The sequence below is a fragment of the Rhipicephalus sanguineus genome, chromosome 7 (assembly GCF_013339695.2).
Source record: "Rhipicephalus sanguineus isolate Rsan-2018 chromosome 7, BIME_Rsan_1.4, whole genome shotgun sequence".
NCBI lineage: Eukaryota > Metazoa > Arthropoda > Arachnida > Ixodida > Ixodidae > Rhipicephalus > Rhipicephalus sanguineus.
In genome coordinates, this window is record NC_051182.1 from 24,495,826 (window position 1) to 24,518,545 (window position 22,720).

The 22,720-nt window shown below is 51.8% G+C and overlaps 1 protein-coding gene across 1 annotated transcript; it reads left to right on the forward strand.

The window, feature by feature from the left end:
* Window positions 1–9,620: 9,620 nt before the first annotated feature.
* Window positions 9,621–10,484, forward strand: LOC119398552 (uncharacterized). The gene has a single exon (XM_037665393.1). It carries the CDS (start codon window positions 9,621–9,623, stop codon window positions 10,482–10,484), a length of 864 nt encoding a protein of 287 aa, XP_037521321.1.
* The last annotated feature ends 12,236 nt before the right edge of the window (window positions 10,485–22,720 follow it).

Genomic DNA, 22,720 nt, shown 5'->3' on the forward strand with positions numbered 1-22,720 from the left:
AGACTCCCCTGACGACATAGAGCGACATCTGGTCAACGAGCATAACCCAACGCTGTTGCACGCGAAGAGGATGGGAAAGACGGCAAACGCCATTGTCGTATTCGAAGGAAGTGTAGTGCCGCACTACATCTACTACAATGGAACGGAGCACCGTTGCGTGCTATACAAGAAACAGTACGAAACGTGCTACGCATGCGGCCGACTCGGACATCGATCCGATGTTTGCCCCAACCCACAGAGTAAAAGATGCAGAGGTTGTGGCTGCGATGATCCAGCGGAAGACCACCAATGCGAACCCAGATGTCGACTTTGCGGCAAGGATCACCCGACCGGAGACAGAAAATGCCACGCCAAGTACAGGACTCCTTACATAGTGAAGAAACGACTCTGGGAAAGGAGACAACGAGAAGAAGAAGAAGAAACAGCCAAAGACCAAAGACACAACGAGGAAAGAGGAAACGACTTTTCGGTGCTGGAGGGAGAGAGACGAGGGCGATCCACCTCACGCTCTCGCTCCCGCTCCCGCTCTCGGTCGCGGAACGCCAAGCGACAGCCTGCGCCCGGAGCCGGAGCCAAGGCCGGACCCAGGTCCCGGAGCAGGTCTACCACCAGTACCGGCCCCACAACGACGCGAGCTACCGGAAACGGAGATAAAGACGGGCTACCCAAAGCCTTCAAGGTGAGCTGGGCACAAAAAGCCGCCTCCGGGGCGCACGCGCGGTTCGGCACTGCCACTCCTAACAGTGAAGGGGAAAACGACATTATCATGCAAATCCAAAAACGACTCGAGCAATTGGAGAGCGATAACACCAGATACATAAACGTAATAAAGGAACTCAGAGAAGAAAATGCCAAATTAAAGGACGAGGTAGCTAGGAAGGACGTAATCATCCAATTTGCGGAAAATACAGGGGAGGTACTACCTTAGAAGCACGGAAGCTTGGGCGAGTTTGTAAGACATCATGGCACAACTTCAAAGCGCTAAAAAACAGGGACAAACGAAAAAGAGTGGACACGACGAGCGCTAACTTGAAACTGAAATTTATTACAAGTGTGCACGCATGTGCGCCATCTAATAGGGTTTACCTTTTTCCAATCTTTCTTGTAATAAATTTCAGTTTCAAGTTAGCGCTCGTCGTGTCCACTCTTTTTCGTTTGTCCCTGTTTTTTAGCGCTTTGAAGTTGTGCCATGAGGTACTACCTGGGGAAGAAACGGTGCCCACACCCACGAAACGCAGGGCAGTAGAAGTGGATTCGGCTCATGCCGAGAGTAAAACACAGAAGATAGAGGAAAAGAGTAGGAAAAGACAGGATAGACGAGAAACTCAAGTCGAAGAAGACATAAGGACAATGCGGAAAGAAATAGAGGAGGAAAAGAACACGCGCAAGATGGAAATGGAAGGAATGCTTAGCCAGCTCACTAACGCGATGCAGCAGATAACTGCTACAATGCAGCAAATACAGCAACAACTCACAGCCTTACAGATGAGGGTCGAAAACACAAAGAAGATCGCCAGCTAGCAACTGTGGGCCCGTCAAACCGACAGGGAAACCGTACCACAGATCAGTGGAAACAGAGACTTGGGATAGCGCTGGAAAACACTAACATTCGCTGGCACCATGGCTACACACGACACGAAAACGTACATAATTTGGCAGTGGAATTGTAGAGGATACGCTAGAAAGCGGGGAAACCTTCAACAGTACCTAATTAACAAGGAGCAACCGGACGTGATACTCCTACAGGAGACTAACGTTAAGGCTAAATTATCGGGTTACAGGTCATTTCACGATACCGCCCCTCGGGACAAACCGGCCGTAGCGACGCTAGTCAAACGTAACCTGACCGTAACGCAACACGAGATTAAGGCCGACACGATACCGCACTTGCTGGTGGAGATAGTACCCACGAAGAACCGGAACGAGAGTCTTTTCATTCTTAACGTGTACAGCAGCCCCCGATTTAAGCACCGCTTTCGCGCGTTACTCAAGAAAGCGGCTGGCATAGCGGGTAACCGAGCTCTCCTCGTAGCGGGAGACTTTAACGCTCACCATACAGCATGGGGCTACAAGTATGAAACCTTGAAAGGCAAGAATCTATGGGAGGACGCGCAACAGGAAGGTCTCACTCTCGTTACTGACCCCTCTACGCCTACGCGAAGAGGGAACAGCGTTTGTGCAGACACCTCACCCGACCTCGCGTTTGTTAAAAACATAGAAAACGTATGGTGGACAAATACACAAGAGGATTTAGGCAGCGATCACGCCATTGTAGAAATTCAAGTCGACGCGGGGCCGCGCAAGACGAGAAGCAAGCGACTCAAACTTGTCGAGTGGGATAAGTTCAGACAGATCAGGAACGATAAGATTAACTCTTCGGAAAATATCGACGACATCGAAAGGTGGACCGAAACGCTGAAGCGGGATGTCGCGACGGCAACGCATGAGGTCCCTCCCGAGGCGAACCTCCAGGTCTTAGATAGTAAACTTTTGCACATGTGGGAGGCTAAACGTAGCCTACAAGCCCGATGGAAGGCAAAACGACACAACAGAACTTTACGTAGGAAAATTGCCAAACTAAATAGAGACATCGAGGAATATGCGTCCCAGCTCTGCAAGTTACAGTGGGAAGAAACGTGTAACAACATGGACAGTCAGCTGGGGTTAACCAAGGCGTGGAATCTCCTCAGGTTCCTACTGGAACCAGAGGAGACAAAAACGGCACATAGGCAAAAGGTCAATAAGATTATAAACGAATACAAAGGGACCAACGAAGAACTCCTGCACGAGCTGAAAACGAGATACACTAATCAGGCTAGACACGTACCCCACCCCGAATACAAAGGCGCTGTGAACGAAGACTTAGATAGACCGTTTAGCATTGCTGAAATACGCGCGGTGTTGCACAGACTCAACACAAAGTCGGCACCCGGACCGGATGGGGTTACTAACAAAACGCTTAGAAATCTAGACGACGCGTCGTTAGAGCAACTCACGAATTTCGTTAACGAATGCTGGGAAAAGGGACGGATTCTACGACAGTGGAAAACCGCCCGCATAGTTATGATACCAAAACCGGGAAAGCGCCTACAGCTGGAAAATCTAAGACCGATATCGCTGACGTCTTGCGTTGGCAAGGTCATGGAGCACGTGGTCCTCGCGAGACTAACCAACTTTCTCGAGGACCGCGACCTGATTCCTCACACCATGCTGGGTTTCAGGAGGAACCTCTCCACGCAGGACGCCATGCTACAAATCAAGCACCATGTAATAGACAGCACGACCAGTTCCACCAAAGCAGTATTAGGCCTAGATCTTAAGAAAGCGTTTGACAACGTCAAGCACTCAGCTATACTGATCCGAATAATGGAATTAGGACTCGGTAAACGGACATACGACTACGTGCGCGATTTTCTCACGGACAGGACAGCGAAGATCACGCTGGGCGTTCTCGAGTCCGGAGAGATAGAGATGGGCAGCGCCGGCACCCCTCAGGGCTCGGTGCTTTCGCCCATGCTCTTTAACCTCGCACTCGTAGGGTTACCGCCTAAATTAGAGGAGATTGACGGGCTCTGCTACAGTTTGTACGCAGACGACATAACCATGTGGGTAACGCAGGGATGTGAAGGCCAGATCGAACAAACGCTACAGAGAGCCATCGACACGGTTCAAAGTTTTTTAGAGGGCACGGGCCTTACCTGCTCGGCTGAGAAATCCGAGCTACTAGTCTACAAACCTACGCGCAGAGGTCGCAAACCCAAAGAAAGCGAACAAAGCGGAAATAACGCACAAGATGAGATACGGCTGACAACCTCGGAAGGACACGCAATTCCCAAAGTAGACATTATACGCGTGTTAGGCTTGCATCTCGCAGCCAATGGACACAACGGTGAAACCATTCGTAGGTTGGAAAAAGCAGTAAATCAGACCATCAGATTGCTAAAACGCATTACAAACAGACACAGCGGTATGAAAGAAGGCAACACCATTAGGCTTGTGCAAGCCTTCGTCCTTAGTAGAATCACGTACGTTGCCTCTTACTTAAAGTGGCAGGTAGCCGAGAAAGCGAAATTAGATTGTTTAATCAGGAAAGTTTATAAGCAAGCCTTAGGGTTACCGAAGAACACAAGCACGATGAAATTGTTAGAACTAGGTTTGCACAACACGCTTGATGAATTAATAGAAGCGCACGACATAGCACAATACGAACGACTTTCAAAGACAAAAACGGGTAGGCACATCCTTGAAAAGCTAGGCATAGGCTATCACACGCAGCAAGGTGAAAAAGCAGACGTACCCGCGACGGTGAGAGAAAGAATAGTAGTTCCGCCGCTGCCCAAAAACATGCACCCGGATCATCACGCCGGTAGAAGAAATAAGAGGGCGCAGGACTTGCACAGGAAATTCGGGAATAGCAAGGAAGCGGTATTCGTGGACGCGGCCAGATACGCGCGCAGGTGTGGCTATGTGGCCGCGGTAGTCAACTGCGAAGGAATATGCAAGACGAGCGTTACGGTGCAAACCGCACTCACCGAGACGGCCGAGGAGGTGGCCATCGCCCTCGCAGTGGCCACCACCGAGGCTGAAGTAGTAATTAGTGACTCGCAAGCGGCGATACGTAACTATGCTAACGGCCGGGTCTCCCGAGAGGCGCTACGAATCCTAACGAATAACGAGCAAAAAATCCGAAACAAAAATGACACTTTCGTTATATGGACGCCCGCACACACAGAAACCCCGCTGGCCGGCAACGAGGCGGCACACGCGGCGGCTCGAGAGCTCACGAACCGAGCCGTTGCGAACGCCGACGCCGCTTCGACCGAGGTCCCACGCGGGGAAGAGTGGGAGTGGGAGGAACGTATGACTAGTTACAATGAAATAACGCAGCACTACAAGCTAGGAAGACGCAAATACCCACCGCCACACAACAGATTAAATAAAAAGCAGGCAGTTGCGTGGCGGCAGCTGCAAACACACACTTACCCAAACCCAGTTATCTTTCGTCTCTGTTACCCTGATCTCTATTTGACAGACAAATGTAAGATGTGCGATGCAAGGGCAACACTGGCCCACATACTATGGGAGTGCTCGAGCTTAGACGACAAAGCACACGGAAACCACGAGGAGGCAGTATCGAACCGCAGGGTGCGCTGGGAGGAGGCTCTGCTCAGCTCCGCAATCGAACAACAACTTTGGGCCGTCCAGCGAGCCGAGGAAGCCGCCCGAGCCCAAGGGCTCGCGGCCGATGCCTAGGCCGGGGTTGGGGCCTACCCCAATCAAGTTCGCTGGACTTTATAAATAAAGTTATTTCTCTCTCTCTCTCTCTCTCTGTGCTTGTGTTTCTGTATTTCTATTTTCCTTTTCATTTTCCCTGTCTACGAGAGCACTGTAAATAGTGAACAAACAAAGCAGTCTTCGTGATGCGTTCAAACCAAGCGGACGTGTTGATTCTCTGTCGTCGTCCAACCTACTAAAGAAAGTTTTGCCTCCCTGCTTTTCCGCCACAAAGTGAAACCGGAGGACAGGCGTCTTCGTTTGAACTACAGTGTACTAGAATTGGGCAGCGGGCTCACTGCCGTATCTCTGCGCCGCGTCTCCACGGCCCTCTCCGCGTCGATTGCTTGGGCGCCCACCAGGGGTGTTGCCGCCAGTTTCTCCTGAAAACTTCTCTTGCGGGGTGTGAAGCGCGTCCTCTTGGTCGGGGTTACGCTGGTTACGCTGTAATTCCGGGGGGGGGGGGGGGGGGGGGGGGGGGGGGTATCAACAAACGCGGAGTTGGAGGCGGGTAGAGGGCCACCACAATGACACAACAAGAGATCACAAAAAAAAAAAACAGCGGAGGCAGAAGGGGGTTGAGCATTTTATTCTTTTTTAAAGCTGACCCAAGTAGTAGAAGACTTTCCATTCGTGCATGCCCTGCAGCGCATGTTCCCGCCATTCATTCGCTTGAAGGACCTTTGTCGGCACCACGCGAGCAGCTTTGCTGCACTTATGTATGCTTGTTTTTCTGAAGGAGCGGCATCTGTGTCTATCCGTACACTGCAACTGTCTCAAAGACGGCCCGCCGCTGCATCTGGACGGGAGGGAGGCGCTTTTTACAGTCTCCGGCGGTCGTGCACATAGAGCATGCAGCGTACGTGCAGAGAAATTTCTGGTGCAGCGTTTGACAACAAAAAACAGCTGGACCCAACGAAGCTAAGAGTGACCGCGCAAAGTCAAGTGCGATAACAATAAAAGCAAGAAAATACGAGGGCGGTGACAGCAAAACCTTACTCGTGCTTTGGTAAAGCGGTCAGGGTACTTCTAAAAAATGATAAAGAATTCTGGCTGCTTGTTTCGCTCGAAGTCCTAAGCACAGAACTACTGCCAGATGAAACGGGCTGGATAGAGATCGATGTACAAAAAAAAAGAGAGAGATTTAGGGGGGCTGATTGAAGTAGCGGGGGAGGCCCACGGGGATTGGGCTCCTTTGAGATGCTCCAGTTAGATCGACGGTTGTCATCGGCAGTTTATTGTTTTATCACGAGTGACCATGCATGCATTGTTAATCCATATTGTGATATGGCCAGCATTTGCGCATACATAGGCAGGGTTTCGTGTAAATAAAATTAGTTTGTCAGCACGTGACGCTGTCGAGTGTTATTTTGGTGGTGCAATTCTGCGGTGTAATAAAAATGTACGCACGTAATGTATGTTACTTGTTATGTACTCATAATACCTATGTATAGGTTTTTTTTTTTTTTTCATTGGACCCGCACGTACCAATATATATCGCCTACGAGTCCAACCAGTTTTGGTAACCTTGTATGATCTATGTCTGCAAATAAAAAAAAATTAAGATTACCGTGCGGATACATTTAATACAAAGCCAAGTGATTCCGCCGATTATTGATTCGCGAAAAAAAAAAACAGCATTAAGTAGGTTAGTCGCAGAGACCAGCTCATGCGAAAGCAAATAAAAAATGAGGCATTGTTTATATCCGGCATAGTGGGGCTCGAAAGACGGGAGGGAAGTCGCTAGGATCGCTACAGTGGCGAAAGGGCATTGAAAATCGTATCGACCAGCAGTACAAAAAAAACAAAAAAAAAAACTTGAACGCCCCACACGCAGGAGCATTCATATTCACCATAGCCTATTAAAATATCGCCCACACTCTGTAAATCGGTCACAACGACAGCACTTTATTTCACAACTCACAGAAATTTGCATGAAAAGAAGTTTCGTGTGTTGCGCACCGTAATTCAGACTTTTATTGCGCGCAAAACAGCAACGCGAGCTAGCCGCGCCCTGTAACCCGCCGGAAAGTTTCAGGTGACGTAGAGTTACTGCATATGCTACCTCTGACTGTAAGTGACTCTAAGGTGACGCTGCGAACACTTCTAGAACACTGTAGTTTGAACGATCGGGTGGATCGGGCCCGTCAAAAACGGCGCGCGCAGCCAGGGGCTCCGGAAGTATACATATGGGGGCGACGGAATGAACAGGGGTACTGAAAAATGCGTGCAGTTTCAGTTGGGTGTGGAAAGATGACTCATTTGTGGCGATATTTGCAAGCAAAGGCCGAATATCTCTTACTCAATTTCTCTCGCCCCAGACTCGGTGCTGAAGAAATGTCTTCACGAATCTCGTTGCTCTCAGCGAGTTAGAAGGCGCAATGATACGTCACCACGTGGATAAACGGCCGCTGCATGGCAGCGGCTTTCGTGATTGGCGCTATGGATGTGGTTGCAGACTTTGAACATCGCAGGGAAGATGTCGTAAAAATATTATCGTAAGTTGTTGAATTGTGCTTATTTCTTTCGTTGTATCTGAGAGCTGGAACTCTGAGACGATTTTGAATGGCACGTGTGAAAATAAACTTCAAGCAAGTCAAGATGGAAGATGTTCGAATGCAAAATATCAGGGGGGGACCATTGCATAGGGGGTCCCCCCCAGTCTAAACACAGGGGGGGTCAGGACCCCCCTGACCCCCCCGGGATTTACGCCACTGCATGCATTGGTTGACTGTTCGGACGCAACACGGTCACGTTTAGGGATACTTGCCATGCTTGGTTCAGTTGTTACCTTGGGCTGCAAACGTGAATGGTAGTCTGCAAAGAGTGACGCTACTGCATCCTTCTTAAGCCGCCGCTTCTTATATTCAATGAAATCTTGGGGTCGTAAACGACGGCTGCATATTCTAGTATAATTTCCATGTGTATTAGGAGACCAATTATCCCACCTAATTACTTCAAGCCACCTCTCCTGAACACCAGCGACAGCTGGAATTTCATGGAACGACAGCCGCATAGTGTATTAAGGCAAAAGCCTTGTGGATACCTCATCAAACGTGAAAATTGACCGTCGGAGGCGTCAACGCGAGTGATGCAAGAAATAATTACGTGATGACATCATATGACGTCACAGATCTTAAAATTTTGTGACATGATCGTGAAGTCACTCAACGTGACGTCGTCATATTACACCTTCGCTTGGTCAAAATGGGCCGATCACGAAGGCAGTGCATGCCTCCGCTGATGCGCAGAAAGCTTGCACTGCATCCGATCCTTGAGGCTGTAAGAAAACCACGTTAGGCGCAGAAATATCTCGGAGGGAGTCAGGGAATGTTCAGTAGATTGACTGAAAGAAAAAGAAGATGGCTTTCGCCTTTCAGTCGTCTTAGATGAATGCATAAGAGACCCTGTGAGATTTTTTTTTTCTTTATCAATAAAGGGAAGTAAAAGGACAATCGTAATTTCTTTCAGTTCCATTTGCAGAGTGGAACACAACAGGACGACATACTAAGGCATTGGGGCGGTTGATAGACTGAAATAGAAAATAAAACGCGAATACTATCAAACTCGAGTGCAAGTATCGAACTGGCAGCACGGCCTGACAGTCTGCCTGCGGCATACTTACAGCGGGGACGGAAAGACACGCGAACATGCGGCATCTGCATTCTTTGCTGTTTCGCATCTATTTTCAAGTGGTTATAGCCTCGATGATTGACGAGAAGACGACGTCATCCATGGCACAATAAAAGACCATCTCATCTTTTCATTGCCACCACGGTTAGAGCGCGATGAAAACAGCGCGCCGCTATGTTCGCGTTTCTTTCCATCCCCCTGTAGCTGCGAAAGCCTGCAAGAAGCACAAATGCAATTGAACTCGAATGCATACACGAATTCGTGAGCTTCGTGATACGCGCGGCCGTTCAGCGCCAGCTTCCCGTATGGATGGATGCTATGAGCGTCCCCTTTAAAACGGGGCGGTGACATGTCTGCCACCAGGCTCGAGGAGGAGGAATAAACTTTTATTGAGACCAGCAATTTGTTTGGCTGGGCCTAGGCCTCCCACGTGGGGACGTCGAGGTCTTGCCTCTCCGCCGCCTCGCGGGCCTGCTGGGTCGCCCAAAGCTGGTCGTCGAAGTGGGAGCTGCGCAGGGCGGCATGCCATCTCGACGAGAGGGTCCCGGTGTTAACGGACGGGTACTGCATGTTTACACTCCCACAGCAGGGAGAACCGTTTGGACCGCCGAAGTGAGAGGTTGTCTGCTTCGTGCTCGGCGATCTCTACGCGATCTCTACGCTTCCCTCAGCGGCCGCCCGGCCTCACGTTTCCTGAGTGGACGAGCGGGACCATGCCCCGGAAGGCCACTGGCAAGCACATGAAGAAGACCGGCAAGGACGAGAGATTCCTCCAACATCAGGAGGAGATTTCCGAGCGCCAGAACGTTCCTGCCATCGAGGACCGGCCTCTGGAGAAGGCCAAGGAAGCGCTACCACGCTCCCAGGCCACTTCGAAGCCTCCCCCCACCACTGCGGCAACCCCTAAGCCTGCCAGCAACACCTCGGCACCTGCTGCCCCTGCTGCAACCGCACCCGCCGCTCCTCGCAATGCCGCGAAGCCTCACCTGCGCTCGAGCTCGGGCACTCGAGTGAGTCTCGCGGCATTCGAGCGTGACAGTGATCCATGGGCACGAGAAACTGTGGCCCTACTGAAGAAACAGGAAGACGAGGAGTACCAGAACTTCGAGGCCTGGCTAGCTCGTAAGCGTGCCACACAGCGTGCTGCAATCCACGCGGCACATGCAAGCACGAGCTCGGCACAAACACCGACTGAGAGCCCTAACCATTTGGAGCAGCAGGCGGTGACAACAATCGGAGATTGGCTGCTCAACAAGGCCAAGGACGCAGCACCAGTTGCCGCCGACCTTCCCGAACCAGCAGCAGTTACCACGCCAGCCGACGCAGACGCGCCGGCTAGTGCACATGCCGAGACGTCAGTTGACGAGGCCATGGACACCACGGCGACCTCGCGTAAGCGGGGACGCGAGGAAGACGCAGCGGAGGGCCCGCGGAAGCAAGCGAACCCTCACGCAACAGCGGCAATCACAACAACAGCTGCTGCAGCACCTGCTCCCTCCCCCCCCATGCGGGACGACGCGTCGAGCTCGACAGCAACTCCCGCAGTCCTCCTCGCGCAGGCGGCCTCCGCCGACTAGAGTTACTGTATATGCTACCTTTAGGTAGCAGAGTTGCGCATCTGTCTTCCAACGCCGCTAGCAACCATGCATTGCGGAGAAGCTGCCGCTTGGGCCAATTTTTTTATTTCTCGACGCCGCCGCTGCAGCGAACTGAATTAACACTCGCCATCGACAGCCAATGTTTATCGCCTGTCTTCGACACGCCAGACAGGTTATACGGCGACACGGTAGGCATGTCGCCTGCAAAAACGAAGTGCGACTTCACCGCATAGCTGTGGTTGCTAGCCGGACCTATGCGCAACTCTGCTACCTAAAGGTAGCATATACAGTGACTCTAGTCGGCGGTAGAGTCACTGTATATGCTACCTTTAGGTAGCAGAGTTGCGCATAGGTCCGGCTAGCAACCAACGCTATGCGGTGAAGTCGCACTCCGTTTGTGCAGGCGACATGCCTACCGTGTCGGCGATTAACATGTCTCGCGTGTCGAAGATCGGCGATAAACATTGGCTGTCGATGGATAGTGTTAATTCATTTCGCTGCAGCGGCGGCGTCGAGAAATACAAAAATTGGCCCGAGCGCCAGCTTCTCCGCAATGCGTGGTTGCTAGCGGCGTTTGGAAGACAGATGCGCAACTCTGCTACCTACAGGTAGCATATACAGTAACTCTACCGCCGACAATGTGGCAGCGCCCCCTGCGGCTCCCGCAGGAACGAGGAAGGTAAACAAGCGGAAGGCTCGCCCCAAGCGACGGCGGCGGCCGCGCGAGCTCGTGTATTCCGCTGCTGAGCCCCGGACAGCTCCGAGGCAACTCAACACCATGGTCGCCGTGCCGCGCCCGTGCCCAAGCCCCCCGCCAGCCGTGGACGACTTCGTCACCGTCGTCTCCAAGGCAGCGCAGCGGAGAGCAAGGGCACTCGAGGTCGCAGCTGTCGCGACCGATCCTGCTGTTGTAGGGACGGTCTTGTACCGTCCCTCGGTCCCTGGTGGTTCGTTCATCAGATCGCCGCGCCTGACACTCGCGTCGGCGCTCGCCAAGCGGCCCGGTGTGTTGGCGGTGCGTGTCAACCACAGTCGAAACATCGTGGCCGCGGACGCGTCGACGCCGGCGTGTTTGTCAGAGCTCCTTACCATCAGGGAGCTCGGCGGCGTTCCCGTCACTGCCAGGGAGCCTACGGATCGTCGCGCCAGCACCGGCTACGTGTACGGCGTGGACGGCGACATTACGGACGCCGAGCTGCTCGCGGGCATCACCTCGGCTGTTCCCGTGCTGTCGGCGACGAGGGAGGGATCGACGGTGAAGTTACGCTTCGCCGAGCCGCTCCCACCGGAACTGGTCGTGCTTCATGGACTGCGGTTACGCGTGCGGCACGTTCGCCCGCGACCAAGCCAGTGCCAGAAGTGCGGCCGCTTCAGACACGTCGCCGAGGCATGCACGCGCATCGGAGACTGCCTTCGCTGCGGCCGCCGCCACCCGGAGGCCGACAGCTGCAAGCCCCGCTGCATCAACTGCGGTGGAGCCCATGCAGCTACCAATCCCACCTGTCCCCGCTGGCAGGAGGAGAGACGAGTGGCCACGCTGCTGGCTACTTCATCAACGCCACTCTCGAGACGGGCGGTAACGGCGGCAGTACGCGAGGAGACCCGTGAGGTGCGCTCTTACGCTGCTGCCGTCAAAACCTCCCTGCTCGAGAATACCACCACGGACCGCGGCCTGCAGCGCCCTACTCCTGCGCCGCGCCGTTCCCGCCTGCCAGCAGCGACCTCCGCCACGGTGGCCGAGCCTGCTGACCCACCTACCACGCCTGCAGAGGATCCCAGGGACGCCCTCATCGCGTCCCTACTGGCCACTCTGCAGGCAGTGGCACGAGATCTCCCCGAGGAGCACCCACTGCGAGCCACCTGCCTTCAGGCGATAGGCGCGCGGCCCGATGCTTCCAGGGGCGAGTAGAGACGCGCCCCCCCCCCCCCCCGGGAGGCCCCCTGAGGACCCCCCGACCACCTCGGCTGCGGCGAACACCTGCTACAGCCTCGGCAACGACGCTATACCTTCCGCGCCTGCTGCGCACTGATCACTTCGACTTTCTTCTACTTCTACTCTTTTCTCCCACTTCCCCCTTCCCCCTAAGGCACTGCGCCGTGCTCCCTATAGGGCTGCAGAAATTAGGTGCCTTTTTCCCTTCCTCTAATCACACAATCAATCACAGCATATGCGGGAGCGAAGCGACCTGGGTCTTGCATACCTTACAGGTGTGGTTAGGATGAATGTCTGGGTATATCTTGTGGTATCGATGTAGTGACGGGTACGTGTTTGTCTGTAACAGGCGGAGGGTGGTCGCCTGCGCTCTGTTTAGCTTGTGATGAGGGGTGGGGAAGGTTCTTCTTTCAAGGTAAAATGCTTTGGTGATGTCGTTGTAGCTGGTGAGGCGATCGCGTTCCGCGGGTACACCTGCGCTGTCTCCGGCACGGTTGACCAGGCCTCGTGCTACGGAGTGTGCGACCTCGTTAAGGTTGGTGAGGTGCGGATGAACGTCGCCGGCATGTGCTGGAATCCAGACGAGCGTGATTTGGTTATCTGCTGAGTGAGGGGCGTGGTGTAGGATGCGTAATGCTTGCTGTGAGATGCGGCCTTTTATATAGTTGTTGATTGCCGTGCGGGAGTCGCTCACGATGGTGTCGCAGTCTGGGTCGAGGGCGGCCAGGGCGATGGCCACCTCTTCGGCAGTCTCAGCGTTCTGGGTTACGATGCTGGCAGCGTGTCTGAGCGAGCCGCCTTGGGTGGTAGCCGCTGCGAAGCGGTGCCCGTCTTGATATTCAGCTGCATCGACAAAGGTGACGCCTGTGGTGTCGCCGTAAGCTTTGATAAGGGAGGCGGCCCGTGCCTTCCGCCGTACCTTGTTGTATTCAGGGTGCATGTTTTTGGGGATGGGGTCGGCATGTAGCCAAGCCCGGATACATCCTGGGATTGGGTGTTTGTCTCCGTGCTGGCGGTGGTAGGTGATGCCGAGTTTAGTCAGAATGTGCCGACCCGTTTCTGTGAGGGTGAGGCGCTCCAGATGAGCCTGACGCTGCGCTTCAATTAATTCGTCGAGGGTGTTATGGAGTCCTAATTGGAGAAGAAGTTCTGTGCTGGTGTTGTTTGGTAGTCCGAGGGCAAGCTTGTAGGCTCCGCGAATGATGATGTCCAGCTTAGTTTTTTCTGCTTTGTACCAGGTATGGAAGGCGGCGACGTACGTGATGTGGCAGATAACGAACGAGTGAACGAGGCGGATGAGGCTTTCTTCCTTCATGCCCTGCCTTCGGTTTGTCACCCGCTTTAACAGCCGCGACGTGTTGGCCGTCTGTCGGAGGATCTTGGAGATAGCCGTTGAGTTCGCACCGTTGGCTTCGATGGTCATGCCAAGGACCCGGATGGTGGAAACCACGGGTATGGTGCCACCGTTCCCTGTGTGAAGCTGGATTTCTTCGTAGTAGCGTTTGTGCGTAAAGCGTAGCGGTGGGCGTCCACAAAGCGTTGGGCGATATAAGAGAAGCTCCGATTTGCTGGGCGAGCATCGGAGTCCCGTGCCTCGGAGATAAGTTTCGACGGTATCGATCGCGTTTTGCAGAGCGGTTTCGATTTCGCCGTCGCTGCCCTTCGCGGCCCAAATCGTAATGTCGTCGGCATAAATGGTGTGTTCAATACCGTCGATCTTCTGGAGTTCCTGTGCTAAACCGATCATGACGAGATTAAACAACATTGGGGAGATGACGGAACCTTGCGGGGTGCCCGCGGCACCAAGAGCGAGTTCTTCCGACTGAATGCCCCCTGCCGAGAGGAACGCCCTTCTGTTGGATAGAAAGTCTCGAACGTAGTTATAGGTGCGCTCGCCAAGGCTGAGTAGTGATATGCGTTCGAGGATGGTGGAGTGCGCGACGTTATCGAAGGCGCGCTCAAGGTCGAGTCCCAAGATCGCCTTCGTGTGTCGGGATTTGCCATCGAGGATTTGGTGTTTGAGTAGAAGCATAGCATCTTGGGTTGAGAGGTGCGCCCTGAAGCCGATGATCGAGTGGGGGTAGGCGGTAGTGTCTTCAAGATAGGAGTTTATACGGTTAAGGAGGGCGTGCTCCATAACTTTGCCTACTCCCGATGTTAACGAAATGGGACGGAGATTGGCCAGGCTGGACGGCTTGCCGTGTTTTGGAATGAGGATTACCTTGGCCGTTTTCCATGATTGGGGAATGGATCCTTGGTGCCAGCAGTCATTGATGTACGCAGTCAGCTGTTCCACCGAAGGGTCGTCTAGGTTTCTTAGGGTTTTGTTGGTGACGCCGTCCAAACCGGGGGCTGAACGGCTGTTCAGCTTGTGCAGAGCAGCGTGTATCTCGGCCACGCTGAAGTCCTCATCGAGGGTCGCGTTCGTGGACCCCGCATACGGACCGTGAGTCCTTGCGGGGCCAGAAGGGATGTACTTTTGGCATAAGGTTCTTGTTACGTGGTCCTGGCCGTGTGCCTTGGTTTCTGTAAATAGGAGTTTGGTGAGCTTGTCCTGTTGTTGTGAACGGGTATTGGTGTTGTCCAGGAGATGCTTGAGGATTTTCCACGAGCGGGAGTGGTGGAGTTTCCCGTCGAGGGAGTTACAAAGCTCCGCCCACTGTTGTTGGTTGAGGACGCGACAGTGTTCCTCGATTTGTTTATTGAGTTCTGCCACCGTTTTCCGGAGTCTTTTGTTAAGTCGTTGGCCCTTCCAGCGAGTCAAGATGGACGACTTGGCTTCAATGAGGTGAGCGAGCCGGCTGTCCATGCGTTCGGTTGGAGCATCGGTTTGGATAGTGCGTGTGGCTAGTTTGGTGTCTGATTGGAGGTCGCGAGTCCATAATTCAGTATCGGAAATTGGGGTGTCTGTCGCTTCTGCTGTGCGACGTTTGCGGAAGGCGTCCCAGTCCACCATTGTGAACGCCCTTGTTCTTGTAATTAGTGCTGTGAGGTGTGGAAGAATGATTTCGAGGATCGAATGATCACTGCCGAGGTCGTATTGAGTATTGCGCCATTGAACGTCACCTACATTTTTGATGAACGTGAGGTCGGGCGTTGTGTCTCGCGCAGTGGACGTGCCGAGGCGCGTGGGGAAAGTCGGGTCTGTAATAAGCATGAGGCCAAGATCGTGGGTGTCCTGCCACAGGTTACGGCCCGCAGCGGAGCAATGTTTATAGCCCCAGGCCGTGTGCGGGAAGTTGAAATCTCTGCCTATAATGAGGGGGCTGCTGCCTGCGGTGTTTAGGGCCTTTTTGAAGAGTGCGAGAAAACGGCTGTGGCGAAGGGTGGGGGCGTTGTAGATATTGAGGATGAAGATGCTATTTGTGCGCTTCTTGTGCGGAAGAAGTTCAATGAAAAGGTGTTCCGAACGGCGGTCCTGGAGGTCATGTTCGATAGTGGTGATTCTGTTACGAACGAGTGTAGAGACTCCGTGTGGGGCATTGGTGGCAATGAAAGGCTGATATCCGGGCAGGGTGACTGCAGTGTGGTGTGTCTCTTGGAGTATGATCACGTCCGGTGGGCGCGAGTGCGTACGCAAATGTTGGCGAAGAACTGGCTGTTTGTGGAGGTAACCGCGACAGTTCCATTGCCAAATCACTGTATCGGTGTTAGTGTGGGCCATGATGGGGGATCGAGGAGGCCGCCGGTGGCAGAGCAGGGACGCCGCGTGCGACGTCGGTAGTGTCCATGGTTATGGCCGCGGGGGCGGAAGGGGGAAAAAGGGTATGGAGGTTATTTTCCATAGCGGTGACTCGTTGCGCGACCTCGAGTAGTGCATTGTGAAGAGTTTCAACAGTGCTCTGTAGTGACACTAGAAGGTCCTTAACTTCGGAGCGCACCTGCCCTGTAGCTCGTCCCTGGAGGGCCCTCTTCTTTGGTGCTGGGGTTGGGGCTGCTTCTGGAGACGTGACGCTTAGGGGTTCGGAAACTTGGGGTATGGGTTGTGTTTTGAGTTGTTTGAGGTTTTCGACCTCCTGTGTGAGTTTCTGTATTAGCTCGCGCATACCCGCGTTTTCTTTCTTAAAGGGATACTGAACAAAAATTTGAAAAAGCTACGAAAACACTTACATTCGACTCGGACGACACGACTGTTCCTGTACGCAGCGTTTATTTCACGTAATTTCGAGCAGTTCGCCGTATTTTTAGTGGATTGTGAGAGCGCGGCGGCTGTATGCCACTGCGCTTGTCGGCGGACGTGACGTCGAGTGCTCCAGCAAGAGGGGGGCAACCGGCACGCTCTCTCCTGCCCTGCCACTTCCCTTTCTCCACCTCTCCTCTCAAGAACCGAGGGTGGCTGGTGTGGCGCTGAGCCTTGTCCTCTTTTCCCCACATAGGAAACAAAATAGCGCTTATTCCTCAAAAACCGCTACAACTATCGAGCGTGTCGCGAGAGCGCAAAGATGCAAGGTGCGAGTGACAGTGATTCCACGAGCGGTCATTGCGACTCCGAGTTCGACAGGCCTCCAAAACGGATGCGCCAAATACAACCATATGCGTGTGACCGTTCTGCTGTGTCAAGCGACAGCAAGGACGACGAGCCAGACGAGCCGCCGTAGCCCAACGTGGGTCGGCAGCCGGGACCAGCAATTTACACAGTAACTCATAGTCACTATCCTCGAAGTGTTCGGAGCACAAAAAGTCACGCGTTGAAGGCACCCACGTTGGCTGCGATGGGCGCGCAGCGCGAATCCATATCCTTCGAAGCTTCGGCTCTGTTGGAAAAGTATGACAGGGCACACCCTAGCGCAGAACAGCGTTGAGGCATTCTGCGTTGTGTCAGGTGCTTCACCGTTCACATTACGTAGCAGCACACAACACAGACGGCAAATTCGTAGACGTGGGCGCAAGCTCGGCAATGGCGTCGTTGGCTGCCGGTTGAGAACACGCACGGAGAACACCTTCCCGACCGTGAAAACACGTTTTGGGAGAGACGCGCGGCAGCGGGTGGCGGCTTGCGATGCCGATTGCTAAGCGATTTTGCTGCGAGCACGTTTGGCGAGTCACTATCCGCGGAGTTTCGCGTCACTTCCTCTCTAGTTCGCGGCGCGGCCGCTAGACGCGCCAATTCGCGAAAAATGCATTAAATTCATTATTTTCTGCTAGTCTCTGGCTGAAATGAAGGTTCTTTCAACAAATTTCAGCACCCAATCTTTCAATTGAGTCATTTATCTCGGCGGCGAAAATTTTGTTCAGTATCCCTTTAAGTTGGTCAATGGCGGCATCGTCTGTGTTTGTTTTCGGTGTAGGATGGAGTGTAGTTGGACCCTCTCGCGGGACGCCTTGCCCTCTGCGAAGCTCACCTTTTCTGAGGTTGCTCGTCCTTCTGGGGTTGACCGGGATCTCGACCGGGATTTGGATCCGGAACGGCCTGCTCCGGTGCGGGATCGCTGTCGGGATCCGTGCTTGAGGTTCGTGGGAGGGAGATCACTGGCTCGAAGAAAAAAAAAAAAAAGCTTCCTTCTTTCATGTTGGCCTAATACCTTATCTACATTGATGAAATCTATGTTATTATACGAAAACAATATAAATTCACTGTCCATCTCTCTGCCTCTTAAGGCAGAATAACCTTATTTTTCCCCCATTATTTATTTTTGTTCTTTATCCCTACTTTTCTGCCACCAATACTCTAACCATCTCTTACTTATTTCTATCGCGGACGTGTGCAGCTTTCCATTGTTGTCCCTAAAACCCAAGGCTCCATGTAGACTCGTGCCCACACGTATACCTGGGTGAATATCGCCACATTCAATCAGTACATGTTCCATCGTTTCCTTAGTTCCCCCGCAGCATGTACATTGTTCTTCTTCGTTACTGAATCTCGCTTTATAACTACGCGTTCTAAGGCAGCCCGACCTTGCTTCAAACAGTAAAGCGCTTCCCCTTGAATTATCATAAAACCTTTCCTTCGTTATTTCGTTTTTTCCCGTTTCGGTAGTTACTCAGAGCCGGCTTCTTTTCCATCGCTGTCATCCAATAAGTCATCTCCACCTCTCTGACCTTCCGCTTAATGCTCCTTGTTGCCATATCGCCCGCGCTGCTAGCCGTATATTTACTGGTGAGCCTCCTAGTTCTTTTTCTCCACTGCGTGTCAACACTTTTTCTATACAAATACCTGAAAACCTTCTCTGCCCATCTACTGTTCTTCATTTTCCTCAGCCTCTCTTCGAATCTCATTTTGCTCTGAGCTTCCCTCACTTCAAAGCCTGTCCATCCCATATCACCCTTTACAGCCTCATTTGTCGTCTTCCCGTGAGCGCCCAACGCGAGGCGGCCCACCGTCCTTTGGTTTACATCCATTCCTGATTGTACCTCTGACTTCATGCACACTACTGAGTTCCCAAATGTAAGCCCCGGGACCATCACACCCTTCCACAGCCCTCGAAGCACCTCGTACCTATTGTATCCCCATAAAGCTCTATGCTTCATAATTGCAGCATTCCTCTTTCCCTTTGCTACCGATGCTTTCTCTTGTACCTCCATATATCTATCCCCCTCATTTACCCATACTCCGAGGTACTTGTACTCGCTTACCCTTGGTATTTTTTGGCCCTGTATAAGGACCACATGGTCTTCGTGATCATTAAATACCATCAATCCACATTTTGTTGCACTAAATCCTAGTCCTAGAGCCTCACATTCCCTTCCGCATATATCTGCCAGTCGCTGTATCTGCCAGTCGTGTCCAGTATGAATGTTCTCAAGCTTGCAAGAAATGTTCTCAGTCACCATTTAATGATGATGACACCATACTTGACACCCTTGATGGAAGGCCGTTTGTAGCAGGTTTCAGCTTTGTACTTGACTCTTCAGTGCAGTTAATGCCCTGACTCATTTTATCCTGGAGAAAAGACATATTACATTGGATAATATTTAACTTTCACCTCCTCCAGTTAATTACTTAGCTGTCATGTTTTTCAAATAATTTAACCTACTTTTCCTGAAGCAGTGCCGCGCCTTCATGTCAGATTTTTTGGGGGAAAGACCGACAGTCTCTGCGTATCTTAATACTTTTTCAATTTACGATAGTTTTGGGTGCCCCCTCAAAGTCATAAAATTGGGGCTCCATTGATGTGTTTTGCAAGAGAGCCACTTTATGCATAAATGGAAAGAGCAAGCGACAAGTTTCTCTGGTTCAAGCAGCTCATGAACTCTCGAGTCCTTTACTGTACCGGCTTTATTTTTTTTACCTTCCTTTCTACTTGAATCCAGGCACACAGCGATCGGACTGAGCATATCAAGTAGCCCCCCTGTGACCCAAGACACACTAATTGGCCAAGGAGCTGTCTGGACTTATGTTGGGACTGCTGGCAGACAGTGTGTTTTTTCTGGACTTATGTTGGGACTGCTGGTGGACAGTTTCTGTTTTTTATGGACTTATGCTGGGACTGCTGGCAGACAGTTTCGGTTCAGTCTTCAGCTGGTGCACAGTTCACTTTTATCATACTGCCTCATTTCTTTTTAGTGTATCTGCGTTCTCTAGACATTTAGCCTGTGTTCTTACACGTTGAGAGTACTCTTATGGTTTACAGCATTGCTTTGCTTATAAACTTATGTGATACTGCCTTGTTGCTTTTGACTCACTTCATTCTCTTGTCATTTCGCCAGTATTGAAACACTCTTATGATTGTATGTGCAGAATCTTTCAGGGCATGCATTGTACTCATGTGTGTAACAAAACATTGCAATAGCCTGGCAAGAGTATTGCACATTTGATGTGTTATCAGATGTGTTATGTGCTATATACCTAAAAGGAACAATGTGAGGTATGCAGCGTGCTCTCCATAGAAGGCAGTACAATACAACTGCTCTTTTATGCCGAGACACCTGCACCTACTTCCAAAATCATAAATACTAAAATTTACATAATAGTGATTCGCAACAGTTACTTTCAGGTTTACAACAGTACATATAACTAGCACTCAAGTGAGCGAAAAGTATTGTGGCCTACAGTCTGTCGAGCGTTCGTTTTTGAGAGCCATAATTAGTGCACCTCACAAGCCGCTAGACGTCATGCGGATGCGTGTTTAAGGAATGAACATCTTTTAATATGTACTGATGGGCTAGTTGGTGAGCCATGATTTTCGAATAGGCAGCGCACAAAAGGGCAACAAATACGCACACACAAGACGCAAACACAAGCGCTCACAGCGCTTGTGTTTGAGTCTTATGTGTGCGTATTTGTTGCCCTTTTTGTGCGCTGCCTATTCGAAAAACATCTTTTAAATGTACGGAACATCCAGCCTTAATATCCATACAACGTACTGAGAGCGTGATCCGGGTGCATTTCAGATTATCTATAGTACATCCGTGAAATGTCATGTGGAGAAATGTAGATATCCAGAAGATGTACTGAATATCCCGAGACTAGCATTCTATGGATATCTAATGGACATTCATGGTTTACTGGGTTCGGCTGATTCTTCATTCAAGACGTCGTTTAGACCTCCCGCGATTATCACGCGGGACCTCCCGCGTCCATTAGCCTTAGTTGCGAGTTTTGCGCTAGCTCGTCTCATCACTGATCCCAGCCTATGTCCCGGGAACTTCCCTATTATAACTCGTTTGTCGCCTCTCACCCTTTCCTTGACTGCTTCTTCGCATCTAACTAAATTCGAGTCCCCGGCGATTATCACGTGCTCCGACTCTTCTGCTGGACCGTCCCGCACCTGGCCACTGCCTCGGTTACTAGCGCGTGCCACTGCTGCTTTGTCCCCTCCCCTTCCCAAAACTACTTCGCGGAAGCTGGGTCCTGTGACCCTTGCACCTGTCTTTTCCAAACCTGTTTCCCCCTTCGAGTCTACCACTGTGGGGGTCGATGCCCCGCTGTTCCTGCTGTCGCTTGCTTCTTTGTTCACCTATGACTACCTTTGCTAACCCCTCCTCGGCTGACTTAAGCCTTTCCCCCATAGCCATCGTTTTCTCCCGCTCTGTCGCCAACGCAATCTCCAGCTCGGCGATTCTTACCATGAGCTTATTCTGGGCAGCCATCATTATTTCCATTTTCGCCTCTAACTCGCATTGCTTACACTTGGCGTCAGCTCCCTCTGTCTTCTCATCCGTACAAACCGCTATTTTCCATCCCATTCCGCACCCTGTACACTTTTACGGTCTTGTTGACCATGGCTAGATCGTTCACACAGCGGATTAGATACACTTAAAGTCAAATGGTATCACAAAACTCCGCAAGTATGCTATACTTCAAAGCACATGTGTGCCTTTCAGACACGTGGTGACCGAACGAAAAAAAAAAAAAAAAACCCAGGCGACTGTCACACAGGAAACAGTACAAAATTGTAAGCCCTATTATGCTTCAAAGCTTCAATCTAGTGGCTTACGTACTCATATAACTAAAAAAACAAGCTCGAATCATGCAAAAAAAAAGAACTTATCTGACGCTGTCATTCCGGAGCCCACGAAAAACACGTCCGTCCTCTAGCAGAACCCTCTTGACAGGAGCCAGCCCACCTCAGTCTACTTGCACAGCGCCACCACGCGGCAGCGGTGAGCGGACGCGGAGCGCGGGCGCGACGGCCCGAGGAGAGCGTTCGCCCAGGCACTTAAAAGTAGAGGAGGCGCTGGTGTAGCACACTATACGCAAACCATGAGTTCATGCACTAAATAGCATGAAATGTCACTAAGCTGCTTCCAGTGACAATGTACATAATGATTATCGGTTGTTTCGCCGGTAGCGCATGTAGTGTCCATGGGGCTCCGATTCTTCAGCTTCGGGACCTAATGTCAGCGCTGTATGCACATGGCGGCGATCGCGAGGCAGCGTTGCTACTAGTACTACACGCATTCGTTGACTGTTCGGACGCAACACGGTCCCGTTTAGGGATACTTGCCATGCTTGATTCAGTTGTTACCTTGGCCTGCAAACGTGAAGGGTAGTCTGCAAAGAGTGACGCTACTGCATCCTTCGTAAGCCGCTGCTTCTTATAATCTATGAAATCTTCGCGTCGTAAACGATGGCTGCATATTCTAGTGTAGTTTGAAGATGTATTAGGAGACCAATTATACCGCCTAATTACTGCAAGCCAGCTCTACCGAACACCAACGGCAGCTGGAATTTCATGGAACGACAGCCGAACAGTGTATTAAGGCGAAATCCTTAGATGCCTCATCAAACGCGAAAATTGACCGTCGGCGGCGTCAGCACGAGTGATGCAAAAATAATTGCGTGATGACGTCATCATATGACGTCACAGATCATAAAGTTTTATGATCTGTGACCGTTTTA

Excerpts from the sequence above, each read along its gene's own strand:
- LOC119398552 (XM_037665393.1), top strand. The coding sequence starts at position 9,621 with ATGCCCCGGAAGGCCACTGGCAAGCACATGAAGAAGACCGGCAAGGAC.